This window comes from Chelonoidis abingdonii, chromosome 9, assembly GCF_003597395.2.
Source record: "Chelonoidis abingdonii isolate Lonesome George chromosome 9, CheloAbing_2.0, whole genome shotgun sequence".
Lineage (NCBI taxonomy): Eukaryota > Metazoa > Chordata > Testudines > Testudinidae > Chelonoidis > Chelonoidis abingdonii.
The window spans coordinates 39,446,860-39,468,969 of record NC_133777.1 but is presented as its reverse complement, the minus strand read 5'-3'; the positions used below and the strand labels follow the sequence as shown (position 1 = coordinate 39,468,969).

Here is a 22,110-nt window from a genome sequence, read left to right as displayed (position 1 = left end):
GACAGCATATACACACTTTTCATTCTTCGCTCGTTTTTGCGAAGACAAAATACCAGATCAATCACTGAACCAGGATCAAACTTAGGAAAGCAATATCCATTAGATTTCTGAATTTTGGCCTTCAATATATTAATATACATCCAATAAACCGCAGGTTGAAAGAGCGCAAGCATTGAAAAAAAGCTGCAGGAGTTAGGGCCAGGTACATAGGAACTCAGAACCCAGGAGCTCCCACCATTTCCAGTGACAGCGGCGAGGTGTTGAGCACTTTTGAGAAAACAGTCAGAAAATAACTTGTTTCTCTCTCTTCTTCCCTGACTGTCCTGTCTAACTCCATAGGCCATTTCCCCTGCATTTGCAGAAGAGTACTTAGCATTGATTTCCTTCACTATAATTCTATATAGTTTACTGAAGCAGTATTGTCATTAATGCTTACTACTCACCACAGACAGAAACAAGATTCTCTCCATCAGTTTTACAGTTTCCAGTCATGGCTTCTATTTTAAGTTATCATTTGTTCTGGGATCATTGAAATTTTTACATAAAATTTGAAAAACAAAGGAATGCCTGAGTACCAGATGTCGGTCCTGGCTGTTAACTCCTGTCCACAGATCATAATTTAAACATTGGTGAGGCTGAGCATAGAACTTTGTGTGGCTACTCTGCATATCTCCAGAGTGGAAACAGATCAGAAGTTTGCTGCCATAACAAAGTGTACAGAATTAGCCTGTGAGAGATGCAGTCACACAGCCATATAAATACAGTTGTATTCAAGACAACAGAATCATAACGAGAGAAGGAAGAAGAGCATAAAGTCCTAATGGGACTCATGGAATTGTGTTATACCAATCTAACGTAAGAGATGTTCCAACAATACATTATGCAACAGAACCAAGTCCTACGATAAATAGAACTTATTAGCGTTGAATGAAACAAAAAGGAAAAGGCCCCGGTAGCCTTTTTATCGGCTATCGTCTGCTCCAGATAAAACTGTGGAGAAGGTCATCACTGTCATGGGAATACTGGCATGAGGAAAGTGTTACCAGAATTAGTAAAGTGGAAATTTGACAACTTCAGAAGGAGATCACACTTGTAGCACCTCTTTATCTGATGAATTTGGAGTAAAGTATCAATCACTGGAGCCTGAAGCTTGTATGTTCTAAGCTGAAGCTACCACAATCAGGAAAGTGGCCTACATAAGAAACCTGAGCTCATATGCATCCAACAGCTCAACAAAGTAGCTATTATCAGCTAAACAAAGGCCATATCAAATTCCCACAACAAAAAATGGCTTTTTAATGGAAGTTTTTGAAAACAAGCTCCCTATGAACTTGATGACAAGAAACTGCAAGGCAACTGACCAATCATCAAAAACATATTAATTTCCACATTAAAAACTTTAAGGGGAAGTTAAGGTAGCACTAACCGAACAGCTAGAAGGTGCAGGGGACACATTAACATGTCTTACAGAAGTGCTCTGATTGTGGATTACCATTAAGAATGCTAGAGATGAAGTGCTGGATACCCAGGAAATTCAATTAGTTCAATTGTCAAAAAAAGTTTTTGTTCCTTGTAAATCTAAAAGCTCACAGAGAAGGTAACCTGAAACTACAGCTTCACCACAAAGTAGTAAGTCTTTTGGATTTTCCTTAGGTTTCTTAAATAGTCCCATGGGACAGGCAAACAAAGGAGGTTTGTTGGGTGAGACCATTTCCCATTTTCTGACTTGTTCTTCTGAGATCTGCGGGATAGGAGTTGTCCTAAAGCATGCATCCTAATATCTTGGAGGGCAGCTTATCTCCTGCAGAGGTTGGAAGATACACAGGGGTAGGGTAACTCTGCATCAACCCAGGGCAAGGTGAGTTAGGCTCATCAGGGTAGCACAACTTGCCAGAATAGTAACATATATCCATGCTTACCCACAGGTGTCCTTTCCTCAAGTAATAAGGTCCATAGATCCATTATGATGAGTCTCCAGCTAGCTTGCACCTTAGGGACCGAATCAGGTCTGTATCACTGACAGGAGGGGAGTGCTCAACCTTTGATGAGGTCATCAGTAAGACAACTAGCATAGCCAGGATCATTGCACCTAATTTCCCCAAAATAAATCTAAAATATCTCTCAAAAAATAGCTTCTCTTTCTGCAGAACATCCTTATCTCACTCCTCTACACTGGGTAAAAGGACTGGAGTGGCATAAAGGGGGATGAACACCTCAGACCTGGCAGGAGGTGGGAGGCAGTGTTCACCCAGTGCAGGAACTGAGGCCTGGTCTACACTACGCATTTAAACCGATATTAGCAGCGTTAAACCGATTTAACGCTGCACTCGTCCACACTACGAGGCCCTTTATATCGATATAAAGGGCACTTTAAATCGGTTTCTGTACTCCTCCTCAACGAGAGAAGTAGCACTAAAATCGGTATTACCATATCAGATTAGGGTTAGTGTGGCCGCAAATCGACGGTATTGGCCTCCGGGCGGTATTCCACAGTGCACCATTGTGACCACTCTGGACAGCTCGTTTCTGTCACCACGACCACACTTTAGCGGTAACTATAATAATCTATCCAGAACTGTAAAATGAATTGTGGAATGAATAATAGGAATACTCGAGAGCTATGTCTAAACTCATCATCTGATGTTATATGCTGTTTAAATCTGTGGTCATTTGTATTATGCATTTCGGTACCAATATATTAATGTTCCTGTCATACCAATATCATCTTCCGTGCGCGCTCTAGCTTAAGCAAGTACCCTAGCTGCTTAATATTTTTTTATGGTATAAACACCTCCAGATTGATATGTGGAACAAGGAAGCCCAGCAATCCCATGCTATGATAGCAGCGCCACAGTTCACAGCCATCGGTTCATATTTCTTTAACACATGAAAGGGAGGGCCGTTCTGATATTCCGGAAGCTTAGCCCCCATTCTATGGCGATGGTAATAAATGGTTTCCCACGTGCCGTTCTGGTCCCTCTACTGTGAGTGACCACCGAGGTAAGCATTCCTATTTTTAACCCGAGACCGCACAGGCTCTGCCTCATGATGCCTGTGGTCATACAGCTGCCATTGACATTTTCATTCCTGTTTGCCTGGCGCGTCCCCTGCTCCCACGGGTGGCGCGCATGCCACCCGTCCCAATCTCCCAGACGCCTCCCCTCGGCTCGGCTCTGCCCACACGTATTACTGGATTATCTGTCTTTGCAGAAGCCAGCCCAGAGAGCTATGTTTCCTCACTTCATCCAACTGCCTCAAGCATTCCGAGCGCAGCGACCGCCGCAGCACAAGGGTGACCAACCAGAACGGGTCGCATCTGCACCCCACTCATCCCGCACGACCGGTGCTGCGGGCCCCTCCCGACAGTCCATTGAACTGACCCATGGCTCCACGCAGAGGGAAGGGGGTCCTGAGGCCAACCATCTGCCCTACCCCAGCTACCCACAATCCCAGCAAAGTTCCCCGAAAAGTATTTGCAATTCTTCTTGCGAGGGCCTGAGAGAGGACGTCCGTGCCCGTGCTGTAGGGTCACCCATTGTCGGCCGTGTTCCGGCATCGTCTCAATTTTCCCCCGCACGTGACAAAGAAAAACGGGAACAGAACATCGTTTTTGCCTTTTTCAAGTGTCAATATGTTAACTGAAATGCGCTGGTAAGATGCATGCTGACAGCAAAAGTGAAAGTGCCATATTCACTCCGCTCCTCTCTCGCCGGTGGCAAGTGGTGCAGTAAGACTGGGCCGTTCTTGTTATCAACCCGTGAGTGCTCCAGCTGATAACTGCTGAATATCCCTGGCTGCCTGAAGTGAGGCAGACAGGGGGGCGCCTGGGTAAATAGGAATGATTCCTGGTCATTCCAGTAGATGGGACAGAAACGGAGGTACCATCCTCATCATAGCAACTGGGGCCTAAGCTTCAATCAAGCCCCCCCCTTATGGTGAAAGAAAAGATTCTGTACTGTCCTGGAATATCATAGCTGGGATGCTGGGCTCACTTGTTAGACCAATAAAAACTAGCAGGATCTTATTAAGGGGACAAGACAATTTGTACATTTATTGTAAATACCATAAAAAATAAAAGATAACAGCAAACAACGTTGGTTAGCTACTTATTCCTATATATCCATTCCACAAATCATATACAATTCTGGATAGATATTATAGTTACCAGCCTAAAGTTGCTTGTGACAGAACACTGGCAGGTACCCGTAACACAGAGTGGAGCCGAGTCGGGTCATGTCACCTGATGCTCCTGGAGGCTGGCAGCAGAACCATAGACTCGATCCTCAGTCTTTAGAGTCCAGCTTTATAGGGATTTTTCCCTAATTAGTCATGGAGTTGCTTCATTCTGGTTGTTAATAATTCAGCAGGTGGCTGGCTCCATGTTGCAGCAGAATGTTACCGAAATTCTCTTACCTCACCCTTCTTTGTACAGGCTTTTAGTTTGGATCAAAGTCTATAGGTCTTGCTGTTTCACGCTGCCTTTGGTTTGGATTGGTCACCCGTCAATTGCAGCGTGACTTCACGCTAGAACCTGGCTTTGATCTTCATTCGTTTTCTTTTGTCCTTTTCTTTTAGGGGATGCTTCTTACTTTGTTTCACTGTTGTCTAGGTTTAGCCGTTGGTAGTGAATTTCACCTCATTAGGACAGCTGGGGCTGGAGGTTATCTTATATCATCATGCCTTATTCACACATCAAATACACTAATAAGATACAGCGGGTTTGCAAAAATGAAGCTGGAGGAAGCTTTTACAAGATGAGGTGAGCGTTTTAAAATGGGGTTTAATTAGAATAGCAGTAGTGAATGGTGAACAGAAGTTACATTAATAAAGTGAACATTTAAAAACAATTTCAATTTATCAGTATCTCATTGTCCCCTTTTGACCCTCAATCCAGGGTGATTGAATGGTCCACTTATGTAATTGTTTTAAGGCAGAACAACATTAAGTTAGATTATAATAGACATGAGGGATGAAAAATATGTTTAAGACTGCTGACCAGGTGGGCTGCTTCTAAACATTTTGCCCTTATTATGACCATTACAGTAGTGTTGTTATGGTAGGGAACAGGTGATCTGTTGCAACAAATTAAACAATATAACATTGATATATAACTAAAACCAGTAAACTGAGTGAAACTCAGATACAACCTAACATAAATTCAAACAATTAGTTTAATAATGGGAATACAATAAAAACCATAACCAATTACAAATTGGTACATTGACAAATAAGATGAGGTTCAAGTGCTGCTGCAAAGCATACAAACAATAAAAGTTTTGAGGTCAGGACCCTCTCAAGACACACACATCAAATGAGAATTTGTAGGAGTACCACAGTTGTTATGCAAGGTTAAGCTGATTTGGACTTAACTAACATTTAGTTGCTAAATGATTGCAGAATCCCCTATTTTTAACAGTTGTTTCAGAGGTTTCTGGTACTGAAAGATGGGGCCCTACAATTGTGGGCAAGGTTTTACAGGTTATAGGGCCAGAACTACCCTTTAGGGCTTGGGGAAGTTGAACCAAGTGCATAAGAGGAAGTGTGGAAATTAACAATACAACAAATGTAACTAACAATACAATATATTAAGTAAACATAACAAAAATAACCGTGCACTGGGAATCAAAGTCTTTGACACAAGTGGTGATTGATAAGTTGGATGGACATGGGGTAAGAGAAAGCAAGACATTGCCCTGTCTAGTGTATTATTTTCTTTCTGGATCCAATCTAGCAAAGGCACCCACTGGAGCAGACACAGAACATGTACACAGAACATGCAATACAGACTTTTGTCGACAACTATCCATGGTATTTTAAACTTTTCAGTGGTACCCACTCTCTGATGTTCTGGTTTAGAGCCTAAAAGACAGAAGCTTAAAACAAATTAGCACAGTGTTCCGCATGGAGACCTGCTCAGTCTCTGCCACAGTGTGTTCATACTTGGACTGCCAATCTAATTAAGTGGTGCATTTCTTTGTGATTTAGATTTTTTATATTTAAAATCTTCAGCTCTCTGCCATGCCTGGAGTCTGAGGCAGAGCAGGACTGTTGTTACTGTTTTAATGGCATTTTGGCCTGGGGAGGATTACCCAAATATCCCTTCCCACTCTCCAGAGGTCCCAAAGTCGCCCCTTGGGTTTCAAATGTTCTTTTTTGATATACTGCTGCTGTAGGATGAGAGTGCTGTTTTAATCTCTGTACCCAGCTTATAAGACTTAACTAGGTTTGAGTACTACTGATTTTTATTTTCTCTTCTTTTGCAGCAGAGGTTTGTAAATCTGGTGCAGTTTTTCATTTTTAAATTTAGCCAATTGAGGAATACTATTACAGGTTTCCACAGAATCAACTGCAGCTGCTTTTTTTTTGATGGAGTTGAGGTTATAATATAATAAGTACCTAGCCAATTGTTTGTTTGTTTGTTTAAGGATCTCTTTAGATAGTGTTTCTTAAACATTTTCCCAACAGTTGTGAACAACAACCAACCATAATAAAACAAATTGATAATATAAGCACTATAACCCCTAGATTTCTAAAAAAGCAGCGTACACATTTGTTTTACATATTCTTCCATGTTTCCGGGGTCCCAAGCCTCTTTTTCCCAAGGTGCCATTACTTTTTATTTTCTACCCCTTTTTTTAATTGGAAGTAGTTTCTTTTGAGAGATATTTTCTTTTTACAGGCTGTTAGGTGGAGGTAGCTGTCATTACAAGCCTCACAGCAGCCAGATCCCTGCAGCGTCTCTTTTTGCTGCATTTGGGGGTTACATATGAGGATATATTGGGCCAATCTATCCTCTAGGTCCGAAATGGTGCAATATCTGCAAGGGCTTGTTCAGTCCAAGACTGTGCCATACCTCTGAAGATTTGTTAAAAGGCATATCTTTAAAAAAGTGAGGTAGAATACTTTGACTTTATTTCTTCCTCTGGACTGTTTCCCTTGCTTTTCTAAACATTTTATTTTGTTCAGCGAGCAGCACTCTGTTGCCCTGATTTGATTTTTTTTTTTTTTCTTTCTGCTACCGTTACCGGAGGCGCAGGTTTTTGTTAACAATTTTATGAGCTCTTATTTCCTGCTACCCACGGGGCAGCAGGTTTTGTTTAACCAAGACAAAACCCTGCTCTGTAGAGCCGTTGTGTGCACACAGATTGATTTACAATAAGTGAGGCAAAATACCAATAATCCCCCTTTGCTATTCTCCACCCAAAATGTTATACCATAAAATAGCAGGATCTTATTAAAGGGGAAAGATTTTGTTACATTTATTGTAAATACCATAATAAAATAAAGATAACAGAAACAACGTTGTTTAGCTACTTATTCCTATATATCCATTTCACACAATCATTTTACAAGTTCTGGATAATATTATAGTTACCAGCCTAAAGTTGCTTGTGACAGAACACTGCCAGGTACCCTGTACACAAGAGTGGACCGAGTCCGGGTCAGGTGCACCTGATGCTCCTGGAGTGCAGCAGAACCATAGACTCGAAGTCCTCAGTCTTTAGAGTCCAGCTTATAGGATTTTTCCTATGTTAAGTTCATGGATTGCTTCATTCTTGCTGTTGTTAAATTAATCAGCAGGTGGCTGGCTCAATGTTGGCAGCAGAATGTTACCAGTCTCTTACCTCACCCTTCTTTTGTACAGGCTTTAGTTTGGATTCAAAGTCTATAGTCTTGCTGTTCACGCTGCCTTTGGTTTGGATTGGTCACCCGCAATTGCAGGCGTGACTTTCAGCTGAACCTGGCTTTGATCTTCCTTCTGTTGTTCTTTTTGTCCTTTTTAGGGTGATGCTTCTTACTTGTTTCACTGTTGTCTAGTTTTAGCCGTTGGTAGTTGAATTTCACCTCATTAGGACAGGCTGGGGTGGAGGTTGATCTTATCATCATACATGCCTCATTCTCTACATCAAACTACAATAATATAACTAAGCAGGGTTTGCAAAAATGAAGGTTGAGGAAGCTTTTACAAGATGGAGTGAGCGTTTTAAAAATGGGGTTTGAATTACAATATGGCAAGTGTAGTGAATGGTGAACAGAAGTTACATTAATAAAGTGAACAGTTAAAAACATTTCATTTATCAGTCTACATCCTCTCCTCAACCGCTTAATTGTTGCCTGATGTCATACACCGGAGGCGCTCCTCATTTTATTCTCACTAACAGGTCATGTTTCTTATTCCTGCATCTTTATAACTTCACGACACAAAATGGGGGACACTGCCACGGTAGCCAGGAAGGTTGGGGGGAGGGAAGCACGGTGAGGTTGTGCAGGGGCACCTCCGTGAATGGCAATGTAGCTCATCATTTCTGCAGGATCTGACACGAGCAGCTGTCTCTCTGATACACTGGTTCTCTGTACATTTGCCCATATTCGGCAGGACTGAACTATTAAGAAACCATAAAGGAGGGTTGACTCGGTATCATTCCCAGTTTCGCTTTGCACCTCCGGCCGATCTCAGCAGGGGCACCCATGATAGAGCAGACATGTACAGAGGGACAGATAACGTCATCTCATTGCCATTTACCCAGCAGCAGACGGTACAGAGAACGATGATAACCGTCTTGCTATCATGCAAAAGCAATGAATGCGCTGTGTAGCGCTGGAGTATTGCCTCTGTCTGCGGCATCCATTACACATACGGTGACTGTTAAAAAAAAGAAAAAAGCTGAACGGGCTCCATGTTGCCATGCTATGCTCTGCCAGGACAATCCAGGGAAAAAGTGCGCGAATTCTGTCTGCCGTTGCTTTCCCGAGGAGGAATACTGAGACATTTTACCAAACACGACCCAGAACCACCGCGACAATGATTTTTGCCCCATCAGCCACTGGGCTCTCAACCCAGAATTCTAAGGGGCAGGGGAGACGGCGGGAACTATGGGATAGCTATGGAATAGCTACCCACAGTGCAACTCTCTGGAAATCAACGCTAGCCTCGGACCATGGACGCACACCGCCGAATTAATGTGCTTAGTGTGGGCGCGTGCACTGGACTTTATACAATCTGTTTTATAAAACTGGTTTATGTAAAATCGGAATAATTCCGTAGTGTAGACGTACCCTGAGAAAGACAGTCATAGGCTGCTTTCCAAAGGTTGCCTCATAAGCGCTGACATGGGGGGCAGAGCCACAGCATGTAGCACTGTGGAGAGTGCTAGCATAGCCTGCCAGGCTGTAACTTAGAAATCTTCCTAAGGCTGCCTAAATTACCCAGGGGATGCTCTGGTTTCTGGAGCAGCCCAGAATTGGGAGGGTACAAAGGAGGTTTAGAGCCCATAGGGCCAACCTCTCCTGGCTTGCCACTTCTGTGCTGCTCCTCTCAGAGGTGCAGCAAAGACTCTCACCCCATAACGAATACAAGAACTTTCTGGATGCCTGTTTTCCATCCTTATCTGACTCCACATGAGCCCTTTCCATTCAAAGTCACCTAAATCAGTGGACCTGAAAGGGAATTTTCAGGAAAGAGCAGACAAATTCCCTTATACATCATCACCTCAAAGTCCACAACTGTATGGCAGAGGAAACCCAGGGAAACACAGACCCCAATCTACCCAGAAAGATCTTCAGATGGATCCATAAACCTCATCTTTCTCACTATCTTCATTTTTCTGGTCACCCACTCTGCTCTCAAGCCAGGTTCTGGCAAAGCAAGATTTAAAAACAAACTTAACTGGCAACCCACAAGTGACTTCAAAGTCCTTCTTTATGGACAGTTTTTTGGCAGAAAAAAAAATCTCCAATCTGCCTCCAATACGGACTAATACAATCTATGAGCATCCCAGTACCTCCACTGACAGTCAGAGTGCTGTTTCATGGGCTGGCCAGTGTGGAGCCCCACTACTACTATAGAATCTGAGGAATGTTGGTTATTCTTTCTAGAATGGTACTGGCTCATTGGAAATGCTCTCTTTGGTCTTCTATTAATCATGCCTCTGATTTCCACAGGTGGTATCTATGTAGTCTCCTCATTCTACAGATAGGAGAGACCATTACAGTAGGAATTTACAACTCACTATTATTTCTAAATAGCTGGAAGATTAAGAAGTTCTTGTAAAGAGGAGCTAAAACGTTAAATGTTTCCACTAAATCATTTATTCATGGTGGGAACAGCCCGAATAGCTCAGAGATGAATTCATAGGTACACTATTTCTGAGTGACTGTTTTGATCACTTCCTTAACCAGGATAAGAATTCATGTCACTTCTTCAGCCTCTGCTAATAAACATACTAGAAAAGGTCAATATTGTCTTTGCTAAATCAGTGCATTACTTCACTGATGAGCTGCAGAAAGTATTCCAGGCACGTGAAGAAAGTCAGTGACTACTCTCTAGTGGTTGTGAAACAATCACCTAAAATAAATAAAGAGCCCACTTGTCTTAATACATACTCTTCATCTTTCTACAGTGAAGACAGTGAGAACAACAAAGACGGTAGGGATTTTCAGCAGGTCAGAGATATTTCAAACAATCCACACTTTCAATATTTCTGATGTTAACCATGTACAGTAATACTGGAATTCTAACAGAAGGCACTCCCCTTTGAATAAGGGTTGGCTGAGAAGTCTGGTCAGGATTTTTTTTTTTGAATTGTATTTTGTTTTTGGAAGCAGCAGATGCACTTCACTGTGAGACGCAGGGAACATTTGAATATATTCCCTGGTCTGAGTTAAACAACTACCTAGAGTCATAGAATTATCTGCCTCTAACAGCTACCCAAACTGGCCATCAGGTCTAACAATCAAAAGGTCCAAAAGCCCAATTATCAGGACCTACATTGGTCTACCTTGGCTGTTTAGTGGCCTGCATGCACAACCAGAAAATCCATTTGTGACGCCAATGGTACACTCTCTGCTGAGCCGAAGCTCTCCTCTAGGCAGCTTGTGTTCATCAGACTCTGTGTACCAAACATATCAGAGAAGAGCTGCGTAGTTCCGAGACGCCAGGCAAAAGATTTCCCTTGCCTCCCTCCAGGGTGCAAGTTATAGTACACTGTTGGGGCTATACATATAATGAATGGTGACCGTTCCTCCGGGGAGCGGTTTGACAAGCTCTCCCGCTGACACAGCACAATGTACACCGGCACTTAGGTCGGTATAATTTATGTTGCTCAGGGGTGTGCATTATTCACATTTTGGAGTGACATAAATTACACCAAAGTAACCTGTAGTGTAGACAAGGTCAAGGACAGACCTTAGTGAGGAAGCCACATAATTCAAACTCGCTGAGATAGAGACTTACTGAATTTGGAGTCAGCAGAGTGAACCAGAAAGTTGGAGATGGCTAAAATAGAGAAGGAACAAGAGAACCGGAGGTGGGAAACTGACCTGACAGTCAAGGAGAGGAAGGCAGAAAAGCAACAGCAAGAGGAAGCACACCAATGAACCACAGAACTGAAAGAGAAGGAAGCAACAAACAAGAAGGAATGGCTGCATAATCTGAGCTGGTAGGGAAAGCCTGAACAGATCCCCCCAGGTTCCAGGCATTCCCTCTCTCCAAGGAAGATCCAGCTGAGACAAATTGTATCCTGCATACAAAAGATTGTATACTACTGAAAGATTCTCAGTTGCACAAAATTCCAGAAGACAAGTCCTCATTGCAACTACAAAGCTCTTGAGTAAAGCATTAAACGTATTTAATGAAATGGAAATTGAACAAGCTTTGATATATGGTAAATTTTAAAAGGCTCTATGTTTTGCAAGTTTCAAATTACTCTTAATGCGTATAGGGTAAGGTTTTGAAAACTCAAAAAAGGTGATAAAAATAGCCACAGAGAAGATGTGAGATTTCATGAGAAAAATGGGCAAAGGGGCTGAAGATTATGACCAGTTATTTCACCTCTTTGCACAGAACATTTCCTGAGCATATGCTCTGAGGAGACCAAAGAAGCCATTTGAGATAAAACTTTAGGCTCTGCCTAGAAATCAGACAGATTGGCTGCTTTCTATGTATAAGCCAGAGTATACAGTAAGCAAAAGACACAGAAAGAGGCAGAAGCCTAGTGTAAGGATGGAAGCTTGGTTTATCCCTGGAAAAAGGGAGGGTGGTTGGGAGCCCAGGCTCTCATCTCCCCCGAATCAACCCCTTCCTGGTAATTGCATTCACAGACCCTTTTCACAGGAAGACAGTCCAAGATGATGTTCCATATGTAACTCCACTGAACACCTGAGGGACAAATGCCATAAACAAAGGCTCACACCCACTTCTTAGAATACAATTATCGTAAACACAAGACCCACAGAGATACCGGAGGAATTCCCAATGACTTTTCTATAGTCTGACCTATGGGCGGTTGCTACTGACTTTATTAAGGTTGCCAAAGTGAATGGCAAAGAATGCCTATAATGGAGAGAGCCTGGGTGCCCAGATCTCTCAGGTCAGGGAGACTAGCATGCTGCATGGGGAAAGCATAGAACTCTTGGCCTTTGGAAAATTTAAAACTACTGCGCCTTTAGTGGAAGTGCACTTGGAATGGGAAGGTATAGTAGGCATTTTAAAAGTTAGCATGCTGGACAGCATTCCAGCAGAAGTTCATGCAGGTAATGCTGTATTACTATGTCCAAGGCTGTTAAATATGGTACCCATCCTAGACAGAAACATTGCTCTGTGATCCCAGGAGGGAATGATGAAGACAGAGAAACAGCTAAAGGATGAGGGAACATCCCACCCCAGCTAGGATGACCAGATAGCAAGTGTGAAAAATCAGGACAGGAGGTGGGGGGCAATAGGAGTCTATATAAGAAAAAGCACCAAAAATCAGGATTGTCTCTATAAAAATCGGGACATCTGGTTACCCTAACCCCAGCTTAAAGATGGAAGCAGTGTGTCTCCAGGGACAAGGAAGGAAGAGCTGCTCCCAAAGCTATGGCAGGTATTTGCAGCAGAGCAGAGAGCAGACCCATCCTTAGAAAGCACAAGCAGAATAATCTCCAGGGGGAGTCCAGCTAGGGGAAATGGGGAAGGGTTTTTTGAAGAAGAGGGAAGATTGTACAGGGAAGCACCTGTACTGGCTCTGAGAAGCCTTACAAGCAACTTGTGCCTGTTAAACATAATGGGGAATTAATTATGTCAGCCTACAATTGTCCTTTTGCTGGTCACTTGAGGACTTAAAGGACTTATGAAAAGATAAGAAGGAATTTTTATTGACCAGATATTCAGAATGAGGTGAGAGACTATTGCAGGTCTTGTGACTTGTGCCAGGCTCAGAAGAGGCCAGGATGGTTTTACAAAGCTCCCCTGCAACCCTCACTTGTAATCAAGGAGGCATTTCTTCAGGTGCTAACAAATATCACGAGCCCTTTGCCCCAGCCAATGCAAAGGGGAACACATTTTGCTGAAAATGGATTATGCCACTAGGTAGCCAGAAGCAGTTGCTTTACCCTAGAGGCTGATGTGGTGGCAAAAGCCCATTTCGCTATTTTCAGCCAAGTAGGTTTTCCTAAGGAGATTTAGTCAGATTGCAGGTAAAATCTCACATCCCAACCATTCAGTGCATTGTGGCGAATGTTTGATTTAAAACAGCTGAAGGCTGCCCCATAACACCCAGAGACAAAACAGTTTGGTTGAAACGTTCATAGAAACACTGAACTCTATGCTGGGAACGTATGCAAACAAAAGGGCAAAGGGCTTGGGATGAAAAATTACCACATTATTTGTCTTTAAGGAGGTGCCCCCAGAGTCTGCAGGGTTTTCCCTATTTCATCTCCTGTATAAGAGAAAAGTGACAGAACACCTAGATCTTATCAGGCCCTGCTGGGAGAAGGGTACTGAACCAGAAGGAGAACCAGTGACTGAATATCTACAAAAGTTCAGAAAGGAGTTAAAAGACATGCTGGACGTGGTTCAAACTAACCTCATGGATAGCCAGACCACACAAACAGCATAGTATGATAAGAATGCTTGAAGTTGTGCTGTTTTGAGGTGGGTGGTTGGTAATATTACTAAAACTGTTCTCTGTAAAAAGGGAGCAAAATGCAAAACTCAGGGGAGGGCCCTTATGGGTTGTGGAGAGAGAAAATTAAGTTATGTACAGTGTAAAAGACCCCACAGCATGGCTGCCCACAGACAGTGCATGTGAATAGACTTAAAATCTATCACAATACAGAAGCAATTGTGAATATGCTTTGTTGTGATGAAAGGGAGTCTGAGAGACATTTCGTTGATCTACAAAAAGAATAGGAGTACGTGTGGCACCTTAGAGACTAACCAATTTATTTGAGCTTTCGTGGGCTACAGCCCCGCTTCATCGGATGTATGTAGTGGAAAATATAGAAGGAAGATATATACATATACACAAACACACACATGCCATGAAACAATGGGTGTTACCATAGACACTATAAGGAGAGTGATCAGTTAAAGTGAGCTATTAGCAGCAGGAGAGAAAAAGAATGGTTTGTAGTGGTAATGAAAATGGCCCAGTTCCAGCAACTGACAAGTAGCCAGGGAGATTGAAGTGTTCTCTTACTGGTTTTTGAATGTTATAGTTCTTGACATCTGATTTGTGTCCATTTATTCTTTTACATAGAGACCGTCCAGTTGGGCCAATGTACATGGCAGAGGGGCATTGCTAGCACATGATGGCATATCACATTGGTAGATGTGCAGGTGAATGAGCCCCTGACAGTGTGGCTAATGTGATTAGGTCCTATGATGGTATCTCCTGAACAGATATGTGGGCAGAGTTGGCAACGGGCTTTGTTACAAGGATAGGTTCCTGGGTTAGTGTTTTTGTTGTGTGGTTGTGGTTGCTGGTGAGTATTTGCTTCAGGTTTGGGGGCTGTCTGTAAGCGAGGACTGGCCGGTCTCCCAAGATCTGTGAAAGTGATGGATCATCCTTCAGGATAGGTTGTAGATCCTTGATGATGCGCTGGAGAGGTTTTAGTTGAGGGCTGAAGGTGATGGCTAGTGGCGTTCTGTTATTTTCTTTGTTGGGTCTGTCCTGTCACCTACTAGGTACCCTTCTGGCTCTGTCAATCTGTTTCTTCACTTCAGCATGTGGGTATTGTAGTTGTAAGAATGCTTGATAGAAATCTTGTAGGTGTGTGTGTCTGTCTGAGGGTTTGGAGCAAATGTGATTGTATCGTAGAGCTTCGTTACAATGGATCTAGTGGTGTGGTCTGGATGAAAGCTGGAGGCATGTAGATAAGTATAGCGATCAGTAGGTTTCCGGTATAGGGTGGTGTTTATGTGGCCATCGCTTATTAGCACTGTAGTGTCCAGGAAGTGGATCTCTTGTGTGGACTGGTCCGGGCTGAGGTTGATGATGGGGTGGAAATTATTGAAATCATGGTGGAATTCCTCAAGGGCTTCTTTTCCATGGGTCCAGATGATGAAGATGTCATCAATGTAGCGCAAGTAGAGCAGGGATGTAAGGGGACGAGAGCTGAGGAAGCGTTGTTCTAAGTCAGCCATTAAAATGTTGGCAAACTATGGGGCCATGCAGGTACCCATAGCAGTGCCGCTGATTTGAAGGTGTATGTTGTCCTCAAATGTGAAATAGTTATGGGTGAGGACAAAGTTGAGCCACAAGGTTTGCTGTGACATTCTCAAGGATACGGTTCCTGATGGCTTGTAGTCCATCTTTGTGTGGAATGTTGGTGTAGAGGGCTTCTACATCCATAGTGGCCAGGATGGTGTTTTCTGGAAGATCACCGAAGGATTGTAGTTTCCTCAGGAAGTCAGTTGTGTCTCGAAGATAGCTGGGAGTGCTGGTACCGTAAGGCCTGAGGAGGGAGTCTACCTAGCCAGACAATTCCACTGTCAGGGTGCCAATGCCTGAGATGATGGGGTGTCCAGGATTTCCAGGTTTATGGATCTTGGGTAGAAGATAGAATACCCCTGCTCAGGGTTCTAGGGGTGTGTCTGTATAGATTTGCTCTTGTGCTTTCAGGCAGTTTCTTGAGTAGATGGTGTAGTTTCTTTTGGTAACCCTCAGTGGGATCAGAGGGTAATGGCTTGCAGAACGTGGTGTTGGAGAGATGCCTAGCAGCCTCTTGTTCATATTCCGATGTATTCATAACAACAGCACCTCCATTGATCTAGTGCCCCAATGACTCATCATTTGAAAGCACTAAGATATGCAAAGAGCTAACAGACAGAGAGGGTAGAAATCTTGGCTTTAAAAATACAAGCAGGTATTTTCTAACATGTCAATGACTACTCATAAAATGGTCCACAAGACTGACTTTGTGGATCCCCATCCTGCACCTAAGCAGTGCATACTGAACCACTGGGAAAGTGCACAAGCAAATCCATAAAGCAACAGAGTATTCAGGATATGGGAGTAATTAAAGAGTCTGACAGTTTCTGGGCATCTCCTGTGTTGGTTCCCAAGGCAACTAAGACCGTAAGGTTTTGTGTTGATTATGGAAAACTTCATACTGTCAGTTTCTGATGTCTATCCTATGCCCAGAATTGATAAAATGGTATATTTTGTTTTGCCAAAAGTATCTCTTAGCACAACTGATCTGGTAAAATGGTACTGGCAGACTCCTTTGGACAATGACACATGGAAGAAATCTACTTTTATTACTGCTAAGGCTTTGAACTTCATAAGTTCAAAATGTTATCTTTTGGATTAATTAATGCAGGAGCCACTTTTCAGAGGCTTGTCAAACAAGTGCTAAACAGATTACAAGACTTCACATGATAATATAGCAATGTTCAGCTACTCTTGGTCACTTTACAAAGAGACTGGAGGGCTGTACTTTCAAAACTCGGAGATGCAAGTCTTACGGTGAAGTCTTTTAAAACGTAAGATAGGAGCAGAAAATGTTCATTTGGGACACTGTGTAAGATGGTGGCCAAATCTCTCCTGATCCCTTGAAAGTAGAAGCTATTAGCCCAGACCAAAAAGCAGATCCAATCTTTCATAGGCATAATTAACTATTACTGCCGATTTATGCAGGAGTTTGTTGACATTATGTCCACAATCACAAACTTCTGCAAGAAGACAAAGCCAAACAGAGTGGTGTGGGTGTGGACAAAAGCTTGTCAAGAGAGTTTTGATAAAGAAAATCTTGTCAGAAAAGCCTGTTGTGGCCAGTCCAGATTTTGACAAAATGCACGAGAATGCATCAGACAATGGTTTAGATTCAGTCCTAATGCAGTCAGGGGAAAGTAGCAAAAAGCAGCCCACTGCTTTCTTTAGTAAAAAAAATTGGCACCCAGCAAACAGAATTACTCTGTCATAGAAAAGAGTGGTACACCATTGTATGGGTTATCATTCACTTAAGGCTCTTTTTCTAACAAAAAAATCAGGGTTTAACTGACCACTCTCCAACAGTTTGGTTACACAGAACTAAGGGCACCAATTCTAAACTGCTGCTGCGGAGAATGATGCTCCAAGAATACATGGAAATTGTGCATATTAAAAGGGAAAGAAAATATATAGTGGTAGATGGTCTGTCCAGGAAAGAGGATTCTGATCCCCTGCCTACAGTTCAGCCTGCGGCTGACCATCCTGCAGCACTGTAAGAGGGGAAGCGTGACCCTAGGAGCCTCTCAGTGCTAAGTGGCAGAGAGCCCACCATATTTAACTTATCAGACCTGACATACTCATTTCCCTTCAACATACTTTTGTCATAATATGCATGTAAAAGGTGTCATGTATCATATGTAAATTGGTGACACGCTGGTCCCAAAAATCACTTTGTGATGTACATACAGATTATGTACAAAGAGTCGTATGCGTGTGCTGGAAATGTATTCTTAAAATGTACTTGGGAGGCAGTGCATAAAGCCAGCCTGCCCTAGACAAAGGAATGTGTATTTACCTGCCTGACTAGCCTGATAACTGGCAAAGAACAGTGAAAATACATTTACACGTACAGCAGACAAAGCTATCAAGTTAACAAACAAAGGAGCTCAATAGGGGGACCGGGGGTTCCTGGCTCTTGAGGTCTAGAAAATGGACTTTGGGTAATATAAGTGTGACGTTGCACTCTATATGATTTTATGAAAATATGCTAAGGAGCTTGAATACAATGTAACTGAAATATACTTCATGCAAAAGATCTCTTGTAAGGTATCATTACAAAGCTTATAATCTACTGAGTGTGGTCATCCTATTTATATAAATGTATCACTCTTGTATCTGAAACTAGAAATATGAAATATAACTGAGGGCCTATTGTAATTATGCAAAGTGTGGGCCATTAATAGTGGTTTGGAATCTTGATGGCTCCCATCAACCAGGATAATTGACTGCAGATGGCTCTGTTTTACCTATAAGTCTTCCTGTATAGGTGTGTGCTGGCAAGTAAGACTTCATTATTCACAATGACATGTGATCAAGTCATCTGAACTGGAATCGATCTTTAACCTTATGCTTTTTCCATTGAGAAGGAGGGGGTGGGAACCCAGAGAGGAACAAAGGATTCCTGCCTTATGCAAAAGATATAGAAAGTGGGTGGAACAGAACAAAGAAGGGACGGCCATCATAAGAATCCCCTAGCTACCACCTGAGCTGGAACAAGGGCCATACCAGGGGAAAGGATTGTGCCCAGAGTAGGAAGACGTCCAGTCTGTGAAAGAAACTTATTGAAACATCTCTGAGGGTGAGATTTTAATCTGTATTCAGTTTTATTATTGTACTCGACTGAGACTTGCGTGTTTTATTTTATTTTGCTTGGTAATTCACTTTGTTCTGTCTGCTACAACTTGGAACCACTTAAATCCCACTTTCTGTATTTAATAAAATCACTTTTTACTTATTAATTAACCCAGAGTACGTATTAATACCTGGGGGGAGGGGGCAAACAGCTGTGCATCTCTCTATCAGTGTTATAGAAGATGAACAATTTATGAGTTTACCCTGTTGAAGCTTTATACAGGGTATAACAGATTTATTTGGGGTTTAGACCCCACTGGGAGTTGGGCATCTGAGTGTTAAAGACAAGAACACTTCTGTAAGTTGCTTTCAGTTAAGTCTGCAGCTTTGTGACACGTGGTTCAGACCGTGGGACTGTGTTGGAGCAGATGGGTGTGTCTGACTCAGCAAGACAGGGTGCTGGGGTCCCAATCTGGCAGGGAAAGCAGGGGCAGAAGTAGTCTTGACACATCAGTTGGCAGCTCCCAAGGGGGTTTCTGTGACCCAACCTGTCACAATAAGGGGAGCAGGTGAGACAGGCATGGTCTACGTATTCTGCCTCAGCAGGAGGGTGGGACTTGAGGTCCCTTCCAGTTGGACATTTCTATGATTCTATGTGGTCTGGCTGCTGTCAGCGACAGGATACTGGACTATATGCACCACAGGTCTGATTGAGCCTGGGAATTCTTGTGAAGCCAGATTCCCTGAAGGCTGGATAAGCAGGAAAACATGATACACATTAGAAATTTAGCCTCTCAGACAGGTAGACATTTTTCAGTTTCTATCTTATAAACACTGTCATTTTTGTACTGTTGCAACCCCTGTTTCGGGGCCAAGCCATTCTCTCCTCCCAGCAGCACAACTTAAGAATAAGCGGACATTTCCCACAGGGTGGAAACCCAGGCCACCACCAAACCATGGTCCAGACACTAAACTGAATTGACTGTTGCTGAACTGATCCCATTCTACTGTCTCCCCTGCTCCCTGCCCCTCACCCTCAGACCACTTATTTTGTCCCATCTTACCATTTTACTTTTAGACAGTCAGATCTTTGGGAGCAAGGATTGATTTATTGTGTGTCTGTACAGCACCTTGTACAATGGAGCCCAGTCCGACTGTGGTGTTTGGGACTTATACATGATGAATAATAATAATAATGTGCTAAGATGGTTGAATAGCTACACAATGTTGAAGTAGCAAGAAGCATTTCTGCTCTCTCAGGAAAGAGGAAACCCAAATCCAGCACTGTGAATTAGCAGATCCAGGTGCAACAGTAACAGATATTCTGTGACTGGGCAGGTTAGGTTGCACCAACATTTAAAATGTATACTTACAAAGTAAAGAGCAAAGTAACAAAGTGTAAGGGGATTGAATTACTAGAGACCAAGTTAAAGTTCATTCTGAGTCAGCTACAGCACAAGGGCTGACCAACTTCTCCCTTCGCCAGGAGGGGCTGAAGCCTTTCTCCAACCCTCTCCCTAGCGCTAAGACATTAGCCCTTTGAGCATTTTATGGGCATATAAAGGATACTATAGAAACACCACAGACACTAAGAAGGAAAATGCCTAGCAAATTGAAACAGCTTAAATTAAAACTGTCAGCTCCTTGTACCTGTAATAATGCCAGGTCAGCATCCTGAGCCAGCTGCTGCAGATTCTTCACAGCAGAGGTAGTTTTAATCACTCTCACCAGTGCTGGGGAACAGTCCAATGGGAGCTCATTAAGCAACGATTTCTCATCATTCAGTAGTAATAAGGCATGGTAAGGCCTGTAGAAAGAACACTCATCTGTAATTACTTCTTTCTTGAAGGATGAGCTACCCCTCACTATGGCACAGAGCTGGAGCATGTGGTCAAGCTACTGGCAAAATAGATCTGAGACTATGATAGCTATAGCTAAGGACTATGTTCACAGTTAGTTCATTCTTGTTTATGTCAAGACAAGCTGCCTTCTGTCAAAAGGAGTCTTAACCCTCTATCACCTTTTGCAAAGCCTAAAAGCTAGCCAGATAAGTGGACAGATTGTGGTCCCAAGGGAGCAGGGATGAAATGCACACACCTCAATGTGAACTGCTGATCAGAACTGGGCACTAAATGAAAGTAACACAGCACGTGACTTTTGCAGCTAAGCCTCCATAGAACAGTGGGAAACAAAAATGGGACACCTCCCCACTCCCCCCCCAAAATCCTTCCGAATTTAGATACTTCATGGAACTGTGATATGGACAAGAAATCACTTCAACACGAATATGGTTTAAATGAAGTGTTTGCTTTTAAGGATGGCACTTTGAATGGGGAATATCTTGCAATAACCTCTAAGATAAGATCTTCCAATTGTAAATAATGCAGACACTGGCTACTGCATTACTTTAACAAGATCAGCATTGCCACTGAGTGTGATCAGTCACTAACAGTGCCACAAATACCTGGAGGGCAAAAATCTAGGCACAAGAGAACAGGCTGTGGCGCAGAGCTTGGTTTCAGCTCATTATCACCATTTAGAGAACCAAAATGGGCTCTAATTTTCACATCACAAAGACTTGCAGTCCATTTCCAGGAACTGGGAGCACAAAGAAGTCAATCTTTATTATTTTCTGTAACATTTCTCAGGAAGGCTGTAAAACGTTTGGGTCAATCAGAACAAAGGGAGATAAGTTAAGTGTTAGTGTTAGAGAGGCACAAGAACATTCGGGCACTGAAGAATGGGGTATATTTACCTAATAGCTTTCAGGCTTCTTTCAATCGCTTCAGGAGGTATAAAACTTGTTGCAACATAATGGATTTTATGAGGCAGACAGAAACTCACTTCAAGCCAGTTGTTGATGTGCAATCGCACCACCCCTGTAGTACAAAGACTTAAATAAAAAAAATAAGAAAAAATAAAAATACAGCATTTGCTGCCTCTCTCGAGTAAAAGCAATGGGCCAGATTCACCCGTGCTGATGCCAGAACAAGAGGAGAGAGAGACTGCACCTCCCTCCTTTCAGCAGCTGCCAGGGACCAATCTGACTCTAGTCCAGGGGTGGGCAAACTTTTTGGCCTGAGGGCCACATCGGGGAATAGAAATTGTATGGCAGGCCATGAATGCTCACAAAATTGGAGTTGGGGCTCTGGTTGGGGGTGCGGGTTGTGAGGTGGGGCTGAGGAGGAGTTTGGGGTGGAGGAAGGTGCTGGGATCGAGGGATTTGGAGAGAAGGAGGGGGATCAGGCCTGGGGTAGAGGGTTGGGGCATGGGGAGCAGCTCAGGAGTGCAGGCTCCAAGTGATGCTTACCTCAAGCGGCTCCCGGAAGCAGTGGCATGTCCCTTCTCCGGCTCCTACGTGTGGAGGAGCCCCCAACCCTGCTAAGGTGCCACAGTGGGGCCATGCAGCTGCTTCCAGGAGCTGCATGGTGTGGCCCCAGAGCCTGCCCTCTGGAGCAGGGTCGAGCTACAGCGCCCATGGCTGAAGCAGGTCCAAGCTGCATGGACCTGACCTGGTGCCCCCGGCTGGAGCGCTGAAGCGGGGCAAACCCCAGACCCTGCTCCC

At 43.2% G+C, this 22,110-nt stretch overlaps 1 protein-coding gene across 18 annotated transcripts in view; it reads right to left on the bottom strand.

The window, feature by feature from the left end:
- The window catches only part of NPRL3 (NPR3 like, GATOR1 complex subunit), a 137,131-nt gene that overhangs the window by 76,613 nt on the left and 38,408 nt on the right, over positions 1–22,110 (bottom strand). For all 18 annotated transcript variants that reach the window (XM_075069408.1, XM_075069417.1, XM_075069421.1 and 15 more), the window contains 2 exons: positions 21,301–21,438; positions 20,196–20,352 (listed from right to left, as the gene is read on the bottom strand). In XM_075069408.1, the coding sequence (XP_074925509.1) occupies positions 20,196–20,352; positions 21,301–21,438 (295 nt within the window). The remainder of the gene's footprint in view (positions 1–20,195; positions 20,353–21,300; positions 21,439–22,110) is intronic.